We start from the raw sequence: 18,538 nt of genomic DNA, 5'->3' as shown, positions 1-18,538 counted from the left end.
AGATTAGTTGAGATTTGCAAAGTTAGATCGCATTTGTAACGTCACTAATCGACAAAATGTGTCGGGAAGTTTATGTCCTCCGTCTCGGCTGCAGGTTTCTGCGTGGACCTTCTGGACTGGATGTCTCAGGGCATGGGGTTCAGGTATGACCTGTATCACGTGGCCGACAACAACTGGGGCGCCAAGGACCCGATCACAGGGAAATGGAACGGGGTGGTCGCTGACGTGGCCTACAAGGTTAGCATGGCGACATTTCAAAGCAGACGTAGGACTGTGGCTTGGATCTGTGCGACGTTTTTGCTTTGTTTCACGTCTTTACTTCCGAACAGTGTATATTTTGTGCCAACATCCATGTTAATCGAATAATACTTATCACGTTAGAATGTAATAAAACAATGTTGTATTTTGGTGTTACTGGTGTCATAAGCACTCATTCAACTCATACTGTAAAAAATGACCATATAACGTTACAGTGACTTTATCTTTTACAATATATCCCTTTAAAGTAGCTGCTAATATAAAACAGATGTAAGTGACGATAATACCTGTATTTTCAGAAAGCCGACATGGTGGTAGCGTCCATCACCATACGGGCAGACCGGGAGGAGGTTGTTGACTTCACCACGCCTTATATCGACGTGGGGCTCACCTTCGTCATGAGTAAGGTGGGGCGGAAGGAGATCTCACTCTTCAACTTCTTCGGACCACTGGAGAAAAGGCGAGTCCTTACATTGTCTCCTGGTTTACACTTGTAGTGTTTCTCATTGAGTAATCACTTTCCTGGCTACATTTCAGCCGGAAGTCATTTAGAGGTAAAATCGTTTCCTAATTCCGAAGTGGGGAGACAACAGTCTTGACTCTTGAGACACAATGGCGACAAGATGTATGGAACTTATACATCTCTGTTTTATTTCATTTTACTTCAGGCACACATAAACACATCATTAAGAACAACATACAAATCTAACTACTGGTATACACAGTCGTGGCTAGATAATGACAAGCTTCTAGTATTTGTATAAAACCAGGCTGATGCAGTGCTGCAATATGTTACTCTTATGCAAGCTTATGTAATCTTCTTTCGTATCCATGTTTACGCGATCTATGTTTTATGTCCAATGACTTCTTATTTGTTGTACCAATCACTCTTGATTTCGTTCTCTTTTCCAATGGCGTTATAATAAGAAAGTCTAATAAGATGCCCTCGCCTTTTCCTTCCATCTGACCGCAGGTTGTGGCTGCTGATCGCCATCACCACGGTAGCTGTGGGCGTCTTCCTGTCTATCGTCAACAAACTCAGCCCCTACAGCTGCCGACCTGTCGCCGTCACACGGCCGGGACAGGACAACCACGAGAGGTCAGTCAGGTCAAGACTCTTCAGCTTAAGGAGATGGAGTGATGTGTGTAGGACGGTGTGAACCTGTATCTAACGTGCCTAGCCATCTTATTTGTTTGTTATGATACCTTACGTCTATTGTGTGTACATGCATAAATGGGGGGGAGGAGTTAAGTTCAAACATCTCTACGCCGGCTACACCTAACGTCGGTTGCAAACACGCCCAAAAACATATTTAACCAGCTGCATGAGGCTTGGTATCGGCCATACTTTTGAGTTGATAGAACGAAAGACCTGAATCATTCAGGTATATCGAAGGCTTGAATTTTTCATCCCGATATGATTGAAAATCCCTGATGATCTGATTTATACGTTCACAGAGAGCCGTCTTTGAAACAGAATGAGAAGACAGGGAAAGATGATGATGATGACGATGGTAATGATTCAGATGATGATGAGAATGACCAGACGAAGATCACGTTAGGAGACTGGATCTGGAACTCTTTCTGCACGCTGTTCCAACAGGGCCCGGAGGAGTACCCCAAGTCTGCAGCAGGTACTCACAACATTAAACGTTGCATGCTGTTAACTTGTATCATACATGGCCCTTAGGCACAGGGAAATGTTTTCCCGGTTACCCGACCGATCCTAGCAAAACCCTACCCTACCCTACGTTGCAATATGAAATGAATCTGTATAATCAAAATATGATGTCAAAAATACCAAGGAACATTGTTAAACCGTGTTTGACGTATCACTTCGGCCGAAATCTAAACAAATTCGGTAGAAACTTGTTGACAAAACAGTGACAGTCCCTTTACGACGTTTTGTCCTCCGCCCCAGGCCGGTTTACGGCAGGTGTGTGGTGGCTGGTGATCCTGATCCTGATCGCCACCTACACGGCTAACCTGGCCGCACACCTCACCATCGGCAGGCTGCAGGAGACCATCGGCAGTGTGGAGGACCTGGCCAAACAGGTCAGATTCTCTTGGTTGTCGTTAGCACGAAGATCACAGAAGTTAAAGAAGAAATCAAGAAGGAGAACATAATGAAAAGTGGCTAAAAAAAGTAAAGACGAGTTTACGGCCTACGATTTTTTTCCCGTTTGATAGCCAGGCAGGTTATCGGCGAAAAATTATCGCCCCGACAACATTTAGCATTTAGATCCCTGTGTTTTAAAATTGGGGAATCAGTTGAGGAGGAAAGCTTATATCTGACTAGAGTTACTCCTTGAAACTGTATGTTTTTATATTGGCCAATTTTTTACTCATCAAGTACGTATACCTTTTCTTGTCTTTGTCTTCAGACGGAGATCGCCTATGGAACTGTTCTGTCTTCGGGTCCTCACAGCTTCTTCCTACAGTCCACCATAGAGACCTTTCAGAAGATGGCGCGTTACATGTCAACACATGACGTCATGGTAGCTACGTCAGAGGAGGGGATAGCGCGTGCGCGCAGGGGACACTACGCCTTCGTCTGGGACAGTGGGATACTTGACTATGTGGTAAGTGCTAGGGAAACTTGTATCTTGGGAGGCTTCATTTCTTAATCTGGACTTAAGGCTAGCCTCCATAGCAGGCTCTCGGGGGCCTTTTTTGGGCTCATAATACACTTTTGCTGGCCATTTCTTCTTGTACTGGCTCGCTGATTGTCGACCTCCGCTGATCTATTGGCCCTGCGGAGGCTAATACACCAGCGGAGGCCGGCAATCAGCGACCCAGTACAAAAAGAAATGGCCAGCAAAAGTGTATTATGAGCAAAAAAAGGTCCTGAGAGACTGCTAAGGAGGCTAACTTAAGACAACGCACGGACCAAAAACCATGAAAATCCATCAATACCTCTTCTACTACTTTTGTTTACAAAACAACAAATGGCACGAAAACTTAATCGTACGTAATTGCAGATAGATAACATTGATCTTGATCATGCATAAACCAAGGAGGTTAACCTCCTTGCATAAACCATGCATAAGCGATCCCATGATATAACGTCTCACTTACCTCCCTCTCCAGACAAAAACGCCACCATGCGACTTGAAGACAGTCGGCAGACTGTTTTCCAAGACGGGGTACGGTTTTGCCCTGCAGAAGAACTCCCCCTACACGAAAGAGTTCACGGAAAAGATACTTTGGGCACGCGAGTCGGGAAAACTGGAAGAGCTTTTCAACAAGTGGTAAATCCCAGTTTGCTTTTTACATCAAAACTCTCAAAACAACATTTTCTATTATGGAAGTGCTGAATTGCCTTCCATTACATGTTAGATACATACAACCATTGTAACGTTATATGTAGCCATATGAGGTCCTCATATAGCTAACCAATTGATCTATTCTTTCATTGATTCATCCATACATCAATTCATTTATCTACTCATTCATTCATTCATCCATTTATGTATGTATTCTTTCATTCATCCATCCATACAACCATTCATCTATTTATTTATCCATTCCTCCATCCATCCATCCATCCATTCATTTATATTTTCATTCATTCTTCCATTAATTCATTCACCCATTTACATATCCACTTGTACACATTTGTTCACTCATTCACTCACTCATTCATACATACATTCATTCACTCACTCACTCATTCATGCATTCTATCCTCCCCTCTATCTCCCAGGACTGGCGGTTCGGAGTGCGCCCGAGAGGACGCGAAGCTGAGTACGATAGTGATCGGGCTGGACCACATGCTGGGCGTGTTCGTGCTGGTGTACGGCGCCATGGCCATCAGCCTGGTGGTGCTGACGCTGGAGTGGATCCTCGTCTGTGTGGGCGACGTGGACAAGAAAAGTGCAAAGGTCAGGAGGGGAGGGTGATCTCCAAGCAGATCCTACGGTGGCATAAGATATTTTTAAAAGCTGGCAGAGAAGTGAAGTCGTCCTAGGAATGTGTATGCTATGGAGCCCGTCTGACTCTCTTTGGCCGGCTATACTTGAATATTAGGGGGAGGGGAGTCATTGAAAAATAACTTATAGGTTAGGAAGTATTTTAGCCTGTGTTTATACAATCTCTCGCTGACTGAGGTTAATGACCCCCATCTTCTAGGTGGCGGCAACTGTAGGGCCGGCCGCTAGGAGCGCGATTTGTCAGGCTACGATGTATTTCGTCTGTAGTTTACGTCCACAATGATGAATAAAAAAGAACTGTACAAAAGTATTTTACAGAGGCGTTAGATTACGATTTCCTTCTGTTTTTCTTGCTTTAGATCAAGTTATTCTCCATTGTTTGCGTCCGTGGTTGACATATTTCCCTTCTACTCTTTTCAGAAACCCCAGACAATGCCAGAGGCTTTCCTTGGAAGGTTCAAGAGTCTGAAGCAGAAGCTGTTCGGAGACGCCGACCCCCTGGCCAGATTCCGGCTTCCTCAGAGGAGAAGAACTCCCGTCCCTGCCAAAGAGGAATACGAGTGTAACACGCAGGCTACATCGTGATGTTCAAAAACGGACTTAAAACTTGAACTAGTCTGCCTTTGATAGTCAGACGCATTAGGGCAGTTCAGATCACCCCAAAATATCTATTTGGTTTTAGCCGAATTGCCCCAGAATTCGACTTGAGCCATTGCAAACCCGGCCTCAGACGAGGAGATAGCAAAGGACCTGGGTACACAATCGTATCTGGAATTCTCAAAGTGTTTTATAATTATAAAAACAAGTTTAGATGTTGAATAAAACTTCGATGTTAGAAAATGAAATTGTACTGCAGTAGGTTAGCCCATATTGGAGTCTATATAAGGCCACACTGACTTGATGTTACGGATAATATCCGTATCCATTGTGGGTTTTAAGCAGATGCTTATCCACATGTGTCTAAAGTCTTACCAAAAGAGGTTCTAGCTTTGATGTAACGGTACTACTGTAAATTGAGTCAGTGTGGTCTAGGGTTTGGGGTTAGGGATTGTATGACTCCAAAAGCTGATTTTAGCTGAAATTATATGCGCCTGTGAAAATAACTTTTCCCAGATACCTAAACATTAGCTATTAGAGCGTCAATGTCTAGAGGAGTGATTTCGCTATCGCTGTTTATTTTACGGGGCAATAAAGCTGTGAATCCTTTAATAGTTCGTTGTCTCACTTCATTTATCCACCCATTCATCCTTCCGTCCGTCCATTCATCCATCCATCCATCCATCCATCCATCCTCACATCAATTCATTCATAAATCAAACCCAGAGGCAAGTGTCAATGGTTCTTGGCTGATTTATTCCATATTATCTAATGTGCAAAATCAAATATTGTGCAGAGAGCTCGCTAGGCCCATACGCTGTACGATTCTTTTGTGTCGTGCGACATTTTGTTAGCTAGGCTACATGTGACAGAACAGACCGTTCCACGGCAACCTTCTCCGTCACAAACATTTGTACTTATCCTCAACCGTGATGAGGATTAGATATATTTTTGGTTTACTGTGGTTAACTTGTCGTACGAAGTATGTGACCTAGGCTGTTGTCGTGCGACGATTGTGACAGGGACTCACGGCCCCGTCCAGTCTGGAACATCCTCACAGACGTAGTTGTCCCGCCCGAGGCAGGTGCACAGCATGGTGTGCTGGTTCGCGGCGTCGTGCTTCGCCCACTGCTGCCCCTTCTGGTAGGTCACTCCGGAGTCCGCGTCAGTACATTCTTCTGCAAGGGCTGTGCGGATAAAATCAACCAGTCAATTAATAATAATACATGTAATAGTTTATTGCAAATTCTTGCCCAAGGGATAATAGCAGGTATCTAAACATTAAAGGGGACAAACAAGTCGTGGAGAAAAATATAGAATGTGTCTATTCTAGTCTAAACGCCAACTTTAAACTACTGCATAACTTGATGGGCTCGACTTCTTTTCCTGAGAGTGGCTGAGACAGTGCAAGATAAAGGCCCACTAAAGCTCATCTATTTAAGTGTCCAGATCAAGCATCAAGCAGATGTTGGGAGATCGAGAGCGCGAAAAAAGCAATAATTAAGACCTTTAATTTTACTCCAACTTCATTATCGATTCGGACAGAGAAATATTGACTACATACTGCAGACCCCGCACATGGCGTGGCAGCCCTCCATGACGTAGTCCGTGCTGCACATGCTGGCGTCCGGCCACCCCGGGTTGGCGCCACACAGCGGGTTGGAGTCGATACACGGCACTGTAGACAGGGATACAACACTTGTCAAGGAAATTTGCTGGTTAGGACAGAAAAAGAATTCGTCCTACAAATCCGAACTTCATGCATGAAACTGATGAAAATGTATATTCTTAAGCTTAAAATGACAGATTTTGCAACTATGCCTTATCAATGATCAATGCCTACTGTGACAGAATTCGCCGTCCCAGCCGTCACCGCATGAGCAGGTACAGGTCACGGGGTCCAGGATCCCACCGTTGGCGCAGGCCACAGCGCAAACTGGGCAAGCAAAAAATGAACGAATAAACAAAAGCAGTTACAAGTGTCAAGAGTCATATCGATGTTGATACATTACGTTCAAGATAAATGAGGTGCACATCCTTCAACCGAGACGGGGGCCGATACCGACTGACTGGCACCTGTCACCCGTTTATTTTCAAGGTCACATGGTATAGCTCTCGGGTCATTTTAACTTGACAAGGATCAGAGGACTGATAAAAATGTTGGTGGTAAAAGCTTTACTTTGTGTTCGGAAATATCATATAAAATCTTGATATCATATTGTTGGACGCGTACTAATGTTGTTGACCAGAAACATTGACAGAGAAGACACGTACTTTCACACCTCTCTCCGACCCAGTTGCCCACACAGTTACAGTTGCAGGTGTCGTCTCCGTATAGAGCGGGGTTCCCGCCGCGACTGCCGCCGTTCACACATGGACCTCTGGGGTCGTCGTCACAACCTGGGAACACAAAGACATGCCTTTCAACTTGAACTTGAGTATGTCCGTATTAAAAGTTTAGGTATATCTAATTCTTAGCCGACCATTGCCTCCCGACCTTCTCCAGACCATGGTTAGTCGTGGGTAAGGTTATCTGTGTTTGGGAGTTGCTAGACAAGGGTGACAAGGGACTAGTCTTTAGAAGTCGTATGCGCCATCCGACTGTAATCTTTTAAAGACAAAAGCCCGGAAAGTCATAGATCTGTTTGGATGTAACCGGAGGAGCTATATCTACATATATAGAAAAGGGGAATTCCAGGCTACCCCCGACACAGGGCCGACTTTGGTTGGGGAAAAGAGGCACGGGACTAAGGTCTATGGTAATCTGTGTTCAAACATCACAAATAATTCCCACTTAATTTCCGACTGCTTGTACTGCAGCCTTTATTAGGTTCGAATTATCAGTCCATAGGGCACGTGATCGTAATATCAGTGGTTCGTGTAAACAGGTGTGAAATTTATATCCCCGTCCATGTTGAGTGATTGCTGACGTCACATGTCCTATGTGATTGGTTATTTGACTGTCAGCCTTCTAGTCCGAATGTTTTTCAGTGAGGTTGCCTGGCCTGCATTCCGTACCACGCAGGTCATTGGTTCCCACGCGTTTGTGTATCTACATGTCGGACAACAGCTAAAAATACCCTTAGAGGGGTTGTGTCCGGATCTTTCCTCAGGCTTGTTCCCACATTTACTATTTACTTTTTCCTTGGGTCAAGGCCTGTCACCGGCAAACACGCCCACCCACATACTCATCAATGATCTGTACCTTTTAAGTATCCTGCTCATTTCTTAAAATCCCGTCTAAAACAAACAAACAAACAAACAAACAAACAAACAAACAAATAAGCTATAGCTTACTGCAAACTCCACAGAACTCAGGGCAGAGGTCAAGGACATAGTCCGCGCACATGGAGGTCAAAGGCCATCCAGGGCTCGCACCACACTTCGGGTCCAGGTTCTTACACGTCTCTGTGGAGAAAGAATCTCTTGTAGTCGTCTATTCCACAGACCAACGTAGAAATGTAGCGTACAAATACACTTCACTGTGATTTCTATGTATAAAAGTCGCAGACAAAATTTGCCCAAGAAAACCACCCGGCCCAGGGAACCGACAAACTCTGGTCTATGTGGACAGTTAATTGGTCACCATAGGCAGGATTCTTCAATCAGTTCAATGAGAAAATAGATAAATACACGAACGTTCCAGAAAGCAATGTCTCACCTGAACAGTCGTCGCCATAGTAACCAGGAGCACACTGACAGGAACATGTCGTCTGATCCACCACGCCTCCGTTGAAACAAGTCGCAGTGCAGACTGTGGTTAAAAAAACACAACAATTAATAGATTGAACGATTTGGCGCGTTTATTGATCTTTATAGTATCACTGTAACACTCTCATGATTGCACCGAAATGCCATAATAACGCCACACGAACAAAAAAAAAAATACGTGAATTTAAACTTATTCAGAGAGATGTACCAATGCATCATAAGTAATCCTGGGGTAACATATGTACTTCAGATATTTAGGTGTTCAGGACAATCTTAAGAAGGTCTCTATAGCAATGTGTTTCTGATGTGGTTTGTGTGTACAAGACATCTACGCACTCGTGAAACAAAAACACCAAGTTCCGCTTAGTTCCGGACTTCTGCCACCCTGTCATATTTCATACAAATATGTTTGGACGAAATGAATCATATGTAGGTGTGTGCGTGTATACATATGTAGCTGCGTCATGTGTATGATAACCTATTCCATTCGCCTTGACATCTCGCCCCACACTACCGTTTCCACCTGCCGAGAAGGACAAAGTTGAGCACCAAAGCAGTGATAAGGCACGACGAACTTTGCCATTGTTGATCTACAAATGAATACATGCACATAAGGAGGTTTAAATTTGATTAAACCTCCTTATTGCCCTACTTATGATAGAATTGGCAAACAGTGTACATGTCATTGTGCTAGAGACCACACGGTGTCATTACACATTTTGTATCGACCTTTTTATTTTCCGACTGACTAGAGTGCTTTTTTGTCACATGACTATGACACAATGTGTAACGGTGACGGGTCGTCAGTCTAAAGCCTACCTCACATTTCCAAACCGGCCGGGCAGCTTTCGGGAACGAAATGTATGATATAAAAGACACCATACTACACAGGACATAAAGAGAATATAGTCGTGGGCATTATTTCTGTGTGTTTTTTTCATTTCTATTTTCCGTTTCCAAAAACAGCCCGGTCGGGCCCCGGTTGGGAAATGTGACGCAGGCCTTACTGTACAAAATTGGTGTGCTATGCCTGGAGGAGAGTACACGAAACAAACAAACAAACAAACAAAAATGCTGACCTTCACACAGATCCCCCGTCCATGGTGCGGGACAGTTACAGTCGCAGGTGAAGGATCCGTAATTGGCCGGGTTCCCTCCTCTCGTGCCGCCGTTCTGGCATGGCCCGCGCGGGTCCGTGTCACAGGCTAGGCGGGGGATGAGGTTTTAGGCCATGTTTACTAATTACTTCGATCCACACATCAATTACAATGCAAATCTGATTGTATCATATCATACTAGGACAGAACCTTACATACAAAAGGCGGGGACAATACAGTGGCAAATAAGTTTATTCTAGTCAAGCTTATGAAAGTCCATTTAATTTCTCTAACTACGTTATGTTTTCTGTCGTCAAATGGTTTGCGTCGTTTCTTGGTACCATGGTCAACTCACAAACACTGTCCTTTCTGTGTTATATATCCTCTCCGGTCAAATGGCGAATACGAACGTTAGGTTTACCAAGAACTGGCAAATTGAAGAGAGGAAAACATACGCCAATCAAAATTTGAAGAAAACTTAGGTATGCATATGTAACATTCTTTCAATGGTACATGGTGCAACATTTTCATTTGCCTCCTCGCCATGCCTAAACAATGTTTGATGCTATCCTTGGCGTCTCTGCGGAGATAAGGAGAGGATCATGACTTACAGCACCCTCCGCAGAACTCCTGACAGTTGGAGCTGACGTAGTGGGTGGTACACAGGGCGGGGTCGGGCCAGCCTGGACTCTGGCCGCACAGCGGGGACAGGTTCATGCACTGGCCTGGGGAAAATATTCATCATAAACTTGGAAGCTCAACAGTTCGTCGAGCATGAAATGTCGGTATGACTTCTTAAACATTTTTGCTGTGTGGAAATAAATTCTATGAACTTTTTATATATATCTACACTTCTACACCATTTAATTGGTATCACATAATCGGTAAATGTTCTCGTAGTATATCACACTTTTGGAAATTTCATGATGCTCACAAAGAGACTGATTGGTGTGATCAACTCACACTGGAGCGTATCTATGATACTCTTATGAGTTGCTCCACTTATTCCAAGATATCAAACGCACAACGAAATTAAAGACCTCCGTCACTTTCACATTTGTGTTATACGGATTGGTCTATCGGTAATCAATACATTGATTGACATGGTTCTCGCACAGCTTTAGACAAATCCGTTTCTTTGTTTAGTAAGATACATAAATGTTTGCGGATGAAGACCGGTGTCATCGTAAAAAAAAATTCTGATTTCCAAAGTATGTGCCGGTTTTGGTTAGTTCGTACAAGGACGTTATAACGTCCTTGGTTCGTACGTCCCCTGTTCGTTTGGGAAGTTTTTGGAGGTGGTCCGTTTCTGACAGCGGTCTTCATCAAATCGATGAAACAGACACATGTAAAAGACAACTACAAAATAAAGTATAAAACGAACCAAAGACAAAAGATCTACTTGGAGGTAAGGAAACTCTATCTGCTCTTTTTACCCTTTCTTGGCGACTCTGTCTGGCGTCCATATGTTAATGTAATATGGTTGCTGAGACGTTACTAACAACAGACGTGACCACGTACAACTGTCCGAAAGAAAACTTAACTTACCCTGTGCCAGCGCTGTGGGAACCAGGAGAAACAGCACTGTAGCCAAAAGTTCCATCGCGTTTAGTTGTTAGCTAAATTTGGAACAGTCTGATTCCCTCACGGTCGATATGGCGATATGTTCCTCTGTCGCTGTGGACGGAACTCAAGTACAAAGTTTCCTGTGCAAAGTTCTGTGCGGGGGACCAATATAAAGTACATAGGGCAGAAGCAACACAGTAACAGGGGTGACGTTATAATAGTATATGATAATAGTTTAAAGTTAAAAGAATGCAAATACGCTTAGTAACCTGTTATCTGTTTGATTCACGTCGACTGTCACATGTAAAGGAGAATTAAAATTCCAAAGTAATCGCCAAAGATTTAATTTCTGATGGGTGATAACGCATTTAACTTTGATCACCTTTAGCCATTGAATAAAATGTACAGAATATGATTTTAAATGGCCCCTTCTGACACCAAATAAAGTAAAGCATTGCTTGTGTACACTTTGTTGAAAATATCAATTTTGCATGACAGATTAATGCTGAATGTTTGAATTATTGTTTTAATACGAATGAAATCGAACACTTAAGTAATCATATTTCCTCTCGAGTTCTGAGTACTAATCACTGAGTACTTAACCATATGCCATATTCTCATACGCCAAATATCATATGTTGTTATCATAGCTAATGTAAACATCCTTTCATCAAGGAACGTCTAGTCGACTAGGACTGTAACGATGGCAATATGATGGCTGTCAGAAACGCATGCATGATAACATGAGAGAAACGGCATGTGTTCTATCACATCATTAATCATACATAATGTTTGAAAAATTAGCAAATATTACGTCTCATCCGGACAAGGACACAAAAGCCCACGTGCGCACCACGAAGAATAGAACAATAGGGCGCGCCCGTATGTCTCAGTTACAAGTCAAGTCAAGTTTATTGCACAACGATTGCATCAGGTACAATGTATGGCAGATATCACGTATTACTAACAACTACAAACTGTCTACATCAGCATACTTATCTAACATAATAGAAAATGTGGCGGCATAGTGTATTTCACATCGTTAAAACACTACTTCTCTTTTGGATAGCATTATGTCTATATTGGCCCAGGTGGACATGCCAGTAGGCTAACGTCACATTTCCAAACAGGCCCGGCCGGGCTGTTGCAGTGTTTGTGGAAACGAACAATAAAAATGTCTTCGTAGAAATATACACCAACTTTGCCAACGACTATTCTCTTTACGTCTTGTGTAGCTTGGTGTTTTGGTATCGTACTTTTCGTTCCCGAAAGCTGCCCGGCCGGGCCCCGGTTTGGAAATGTGACCAATATAAACAAATTATGACCCATCCTGCTATTATTTCAACACAGTGATAGTCCAGTCATAGTATCTGCAAGTGATCACAATCTTCTTGTTACACCTCTACTAAAACTATGCTCATGTGTGATATCTTAACATGCTATGCTGTTTCGTCTCTGATCATGTAACTGTGCGCATTCTTTACATGTGTACATCAAAAGGTACACTGGTAAACATTAATTTCTATATGCGTCTTATTCTATTTTTAACTTTATCGTCCGGAAGGAACCTAGAGGTTATGTCGCCACTCTTTGCAGAGTGACTTTCTGGTACAGATACCTAGTACCTGTCTATGATATCGAACTTTTACGGGTTTTCACGTCTACATGGCGCCATTATTTCCTGTCACACGTTGCTGTCTGTAATAGATCTGTATCACACCTTTTTTATAACTCCTCATGGGTCAATAATTGTTGTGTGACAATAACGTTTCCCATTGGCCACTATTCACGTGCGATAGTCGTAGACAGTGCTCATGTGCCAAGTACGTCGGTCGGTATCAGCGTTAGTGTTAGTACAGTAACACATGACGCAGGTGAAAGTGACATATTTGTCTGCAGGCGTCTGTTCGTCTCGACTGAACTTCCTTTCATTGCCAAAAGTATAGTGAAGGTCCCAGCACCATCACCGTCTAGTTGACTGGGGGCCGTAGCCAACAAAAGAAGCGCACTAACATACTTGTTGTTTGAAGAATTGGTGTTCATACCCAATTGACTTTCTAAATTCGAAGCTGGGGACATTGTAAAGACGCACTTCAGTCTCCAAACACCTTTGTTCATTTTTCTGTCCAAAACTGTCGTATTTTAATTTCAAAATAGAAAGACACGATCATTTCAATGCGACTAGAAAGAAAATAAATATATCTTTTGATATCTATTGATTTTGCAATGTCCTATATATAGCTAAGCAAATAAAAAGGACAAAGGAGAGTTCGACACAAAACGTGTATTCCTTTATATCTTAACGTACCATGCAATGTTGAGTTTGGCTTGTCTTCACATCAATCCATCGGCATTGCAGGAATGCTTGTCTATTCAAACAAACTTTTGAAAACAAAACAAAGCTTGTCTTTCAGACTGGCAATACTGCAAAGGGCCAACTTTCTTGTTCAAGAATTTTCTTTAAGTTCGACTGGAACAACTTAAGTGTTGAGTTACTTGCTTTTGTTCAATAAATCACTTTCAGGCGACTAGGTAAATAACGACATAACTAAGAGGTGTTGCTGAGATTATCAAAGGATCTTTTGTTGAATTTAAAAGCTTAGACTGAACGTTATGACATGGTTGAAGTACATACACATTAACCCCATGTAGCTTTAAATACACTGTATGACGTTCTGACGTTACATCAGCCCCTGTCATGCCCCACGGCGCGTTTCCTTTAACTGGTCGTATGTACAGGTGTCACCTATGGCCCCTGCCACACAAAAATTTCTTTTGCAGGTAAGCCAAAACGTTAAACGTCAATCGAACATGACTGTGAGTGTTTCAGACAGTCCCTCCGCATAGGACACATATCGACCCGTGAGATAGAATAAACATCGAGGTCAGTTTCGCGAGTCAAAACACACTTAAAATCTTGTCCGCAGTTCGTTCAGTTGACAATGTCCATGCAATCTCCGAGACACTCAATATAGCTTCAGCCTGTTTTCCTTAGCTTTTACCTCTCATTTTGAATACCTTTCGAGTAAACTTTTCCCCTCCCTTCATCAGAATGCGAGGTAGCCGAGGAAATAAGAAATCGAAAGATGTAAAAGTTAAGTGACAACGTGGAAAGTCAAGGCTAAGCCAAACATCTGCTTGGAGATTGATATTCTTGCGCCCTCATGATTTTCAGCAACTAACTAGTGCCTCAATAGGTAATATACGACAGAAGGAGCAGGCGTGGTCAGCTTCAGCTGGTGTCTTCTCTGCAGTCCAGTATCCGTTCATCTGTTGGCATGGCAACTGGAGGTGGTTGAGTCCATCTCAGAGGTTGCAATAACAGCAAAGTTGTGTGGTTTCGTACTCCAGCAGGAGAGACTGCAGCTGGTAGGTCTCGACCTGCAAAGATATGTGTGTGCGTGCGTGCGTGTGTGTGCGTGCGTGTGCGTGGTACAGGTACAACAGACAAGAAGGGATCATCATCTTCACTCTCACTCCACCAACAGCCATGCTCACTCATTCAACAGATTCATTCAACCATGAAATAAGTCTACATCAACAATTGACAGGTATAACCGGAGCAGACTGACATTTCATCAATTTCAGGAAAATGTTGACATAACTTTTGCCGAACGTTCGATAGAGAAACATTTCTTTCAGAAGTAACGTTGTATTTTTCATTTGAAGGTACCCCTGATGGTGCCACTCTGGTTACTCCTATCATCAGTGCACTACTAAACCTGAGTTTGCCGCTGCTGTTGCTGTGGTCACGACAGTTGCTCCTGACAGGGACGTTGTTGCTGCCCTGGTTGTTGTTGCCAATGTGGTTGTTGTTGCCAATTTGGTCGTTGTCGCCGTTGTGGTAGTTGCCGTGGTTGTTGTTGGCATTGTGGTTGTTGTTGCCGTTGTGGTCGTTGCTGTTGTGGTCGTTGTCGCCAATGTGGTCGTTGTGGGGACGGCAGTAGTCACTGTCGTATAACATTGTGCACGGCTTATGAACAGCATTCACTTACACGGTAAAGGGGGGTAATTGAATGTACAGTAGTTAAATGTACTCTTCATTTCATATCATTTTGTTTATTATCCAGAGCCAACATTCTAATCGTTTAAAATCAAAATGCTACATAATGCTACATAACCGTTCACTCAAATGAATTGACAGTATTCACTATACGGACAGACAGAGATATTACAGTACTCACCATTCGGACAGAGATGTCACAATATTAGTACTCACCAGAAAGAGATGTTACAATACTCACCGTTCGGACAGACATACAGAGATGTTATAGTACTCACCAGACAGAGATGTTATAGTACTCACCAGACAGAGATGTTACAGTACTCACCATTCGGACAGACAGATATGTTACAGTACTCACCATTCGGACAGACAGAGACATTACAGTACTCAAAGCTGACATCTGGGTTGGTGGTGTAACACCAGGGCCCGGATCCGTTGTCAGGGTTGCGGCAGTAGTTACTGGCCAGATTCTTATCCGGATGATTGGACGGATTCCACCGGTGGGTCTACAGGGGGAGGAAGAGAGACAGAGTGATTTTGAGCGCCTTCGTTAGGTATATAGTGTATCCGTTATACAGTTAGTTAGATGTACAGAATGTCACCGTGTATGTATATGTAATACAATAGGCTACGGTACCGAAGCCGGTGTATTATCCCGTAGGGTAGTTACATCTAGCCTCCATAGCAGGCTCTCTATGGCCTTTTTGGCACTTTTGCTGGCCATTTCTTTTTGTACTGCGTCGCTGATTGCTGGTCTTTTCTGACAGCCGGCCATGATTCAATCTTATTTCTGAAGTTACATCGGCCCATTCATATAGGTAAAGGCAAAAGCTTACATTTCTTTTATTGTGATGAAGTGATACGTCTATTTCATGAAATGCATACATCTTGCTATTTTGAGATTGCCAAAATAATGTACTAGTAATGGTCTGGTCACATACGTCGTGCAATTGTCGTGCGAACGTGAAGACATTCTTGCATGTGTCGTATATACCTCATCTGTCTTTTTACGGACAAGGCTGCCTTGGACCCTTGTCGGCAGTTGGTTCTGTCACAACCTGCTTGAAAATTTTAGGACACCAAAATAGACGACCTACGGCACATGTGACCGAGCGGTTACATGAGAAGACTGTGACCATACGGACTTTACAGGACAATGTCATCAGGGTGACAATACGGTATTTTCTAGCCTGGTACCCAGCCTTATTATAGCTCCCAAGTCTCTTCTGTCCCACAGTGCTTCTGCCCTTGGGGTGTGAGAACAGAAGAGACTCAGGAGCTATGATTCGGCTGGATTCCAGGCTAGGTATTTTCAAGGATATATAACGTCCTTGGTATTTTCTGATATTTCTTCCACTATCGTGTAAATGGAATGAGTCACTTTAGTCCATTTCGGGACATGACTAATTCTGTATGATATTTGGACTTGTACACATAGGCCAATATTTATACAACAACAACATGACAAAATCGATAGTGTGTCGCTCCCGTCGCCATAGTTACGGCTGTTGTACTGACCCAGGGTGCCTGCTGGTCCCACCGCTGGCACACCAGCCCGTTGACGGTGACGTTGACCGTGCCGATGTAACTCGCACCTTTGTCTTCCGCCGTGTAGCAGTCGACGTTATCTTCCCCTGAGACAAGAGCGGTGTTAATCTTCAGGTGTCAATCTTAACAGTGGCATAAGATAGTATCAAAGCTGGCTAAGAGTACAGTTGACCAAAGGGGGTCATCAGCCAGCGGTAGCCAAACACACTCCTACTCCTAGGCCGGCTTCACTCCTCTGGCAGCTTTTGATACTATCTTATGCTACCGTAGGATCTGCTTGGAGCAGTGTATCGATCAGAGTAGCCACACGAACATGTGCCTAATACGATCGTTATATCGACCGTACGATCTTGAGAGTTTGTGTGCGATTATTCTGATTTCCACATGCACAAGACCGATTTAATGACTGAGAAAATAGCAAAAAAGAGGTTGGCCAAGTAGGATAAGAATGTTTAAGAGGAACTATGCAGCCTGAGAAGACCCAGGTTGCCGAAAAGCTGATTATTTAGTCTTTTTTGACAACTTTTACTATTCTTTTCGCTGAACAAATACACTATGATTCATTCCACCATTAGGTATAAGTACACGTGGGTGTATTGATTACGGAGTGCATACTTATTTTGTTAAATGGTAAAGTAACTTCAGCAAATATACATCGGGTCAAATCGTGTGTCAATATTCATCGTGGGAAATGTGCCCTGGGTAAAGGTAAAGTTTACATCTTTGATCAATAATTGATAACATTACATGTACCACATTAGAGGATCAAACAAAACATAATGTTGGTTACCAAAAGAAATTCACAAACTTGTACGAGCTTACCCTTGCCAACTGAAGCGACAGCGATCAGGAGAGTGACGGTCCAAACTACCTCCACCCACGGGCTTCTCTCGCCCCGGCTTGTCGGGGGTCGTCTTGACAGTCTAGACCGGCGCATGGCGCCGTTGTCGTGCGCTCAAAGGTTCTACTTGATAGGCGGGTAGCCTAATATGTAGCTAGCTACAACCACTTGTTGGGTCTGCAAGACGCTACTTTATCGGATTGAAAGGCTTTCCCGGTTAGACGTTCAGAAAGAAAGAAAGATTGACGTGGATGATAACTTTACGATTAAACGACTAATTCCGGTTTCTAGCTTCACTGAAATGTCGCAGTGCAAGGCAGGCAAAAACCTTCCTACCCAAAACCCTACGGCAATGTGAAGAGACGATCTGCTCGTAAGTTCAAAGGAATCCACTGTCGTCATGACCGTGGCCGACTCCAGGCAACCCGCCAAAATTCCACCTGTCTCCCCGCCCACTATTATACCACAGACACGGGGCTCATTCAGCAGTCATTCCTTACCTTGGCGTCTTTTCTCCCGGCTCGCTTTGGCGGGCGGCGAACCAGGCTTTCATGGCCAACTGCTTTGTCAAAATGTGTCATGGGGCAGTAAAAACGTTACGACACTCCCTACAAACGTATGCATCGTCTCTTTTCAAAACGTTTGAGATTTAGCTCTCGTGTGTGGCCTACCCCGTAACGTTACATATTTTAACGTATTATATTTGGACTAATTTCTTAGTATGATTTAGAGCAATTCCTTCCGCATAAATGTTACTATGGTGAAATCCAATGTAGCTATCAAGCGAAGCTAACCGTTAATTTATTCAGTGAGGGAACCCAAATCGTCCGTGCTGATGCCGTTCAAATACTGTTTTACTTCGGTTGAACACCTTTGTAGACTTGTGGAAAGTTGATGGCTGAAATTTCATACGTTTTGGTCGATCAATCATCAGTTCGAACACATGTCCCAGACAGAATTGGTCCAAAGTTCTCATCGTAAG

The 18,538-nt window shown here is 43.4% G+C and overlaps 3 protein-coding genes across 3 annotated transcripts; 1 reads left to right on the top strand and 2 right to left on the bottom strand.

Moving 5' to 3' along the window:
• The first annotated feature begins 34 nt into the window (after positions 1-34).
• Positions 35-5,399, top strand: LOC118418783 (glutamate receptor 2-like). The gene is made up of 9 exons (XM_035824820.1): positions 35-237; positions 558-718; positions 1,232-1,357; positions 1,717-1,892; positions 2,180-2,313; positions 2,643-2,840; positions 3,349-3,509; positions 3,965-4,142; positions 4,611-5,399. Exons 1-9 carry the CDS (start codon positions 73-75, stop codon positions 4,773-4,775), a joined length of 1,464 nt encoding a protein of 487 aa, XP_035680713.1. The 5' UTR covers positions 35-72; the 3' UTR covers positions 4,776-5,399.
• A 123-nt stretch (positions 5,400-5,522) lies between these two features.
• On the bottom strand, positions 5,523-11,326 carry LOC118418793 (multiple epidermal growth factor-like domains protein 11). The gene is made up of 9 exons (XM_035824835.1): positions 11,144-11,326; positions 10,207-10,320; positions 9,578-9,703; positions 8,449-8,541; positions 8,085-8,195; positions 7,062-7,187; positions 6,631-6,723; positions 6,352-6,465; positions 5,523-5,974 (listed from the first exon to the last, which is right to left on the bottom strand). The coding sequence occupies exons 1-9, from the start codon at positions 11,196-11,198 to the stop codon at positions 5,814-5,816; spliced, it is 993 nt and encodes a 330-aa protein (XP_035680728.1). The 5' UTR covers positions 11,199-11,326; the 3' UTR covers positions 5,523-5,813.
• Positions 11,327-14,368: 3,042 nt separating this feature from the next.
• Positions 14,369-17,652, bottom strand: LOC118419439 (apolipoprotein(a)-like). The gene is made up of 5 exons (XM_035825805.1): positions 17,524-17,652; positions 16,686-16,823; positions 15,526-15,673; positions 14,884-15,111; positions 14,369-14,542 (listed from the first exon to the last, which is right to left on the bottom strand). Exons 1-5 carry the CDS (start codon positions 17,650-17,652, stop codon positions 14,394-14,396), a joined length of 792 nt encoding a protein of 263 aa, XP_035681698.1. The 3' UTR covers positions 14,369-14,393.
• Positions 17,653-18,538: the final 886 nt, after the last annotated feature.

The sequence above is a fragment of the Branchiostoma floridae genome, chromosome 7, assembly GCF_000003815.2.
Source record: "Branchiostoma floridae strain S238N-H82 chromosome 7, Bfl_VNyyK, whole genome shotgun sequence".
NCBI classification, from domain to species: Eukaryota; Metazoa; Chordata; class Leptocardii; order Amphioxiformes; family Branchiostomatidae; genus Branchiostoma; species Branchiostoma floridae.
This window is presented reverse-complemented; position numbering and strand designations above follow the sequence as displayed.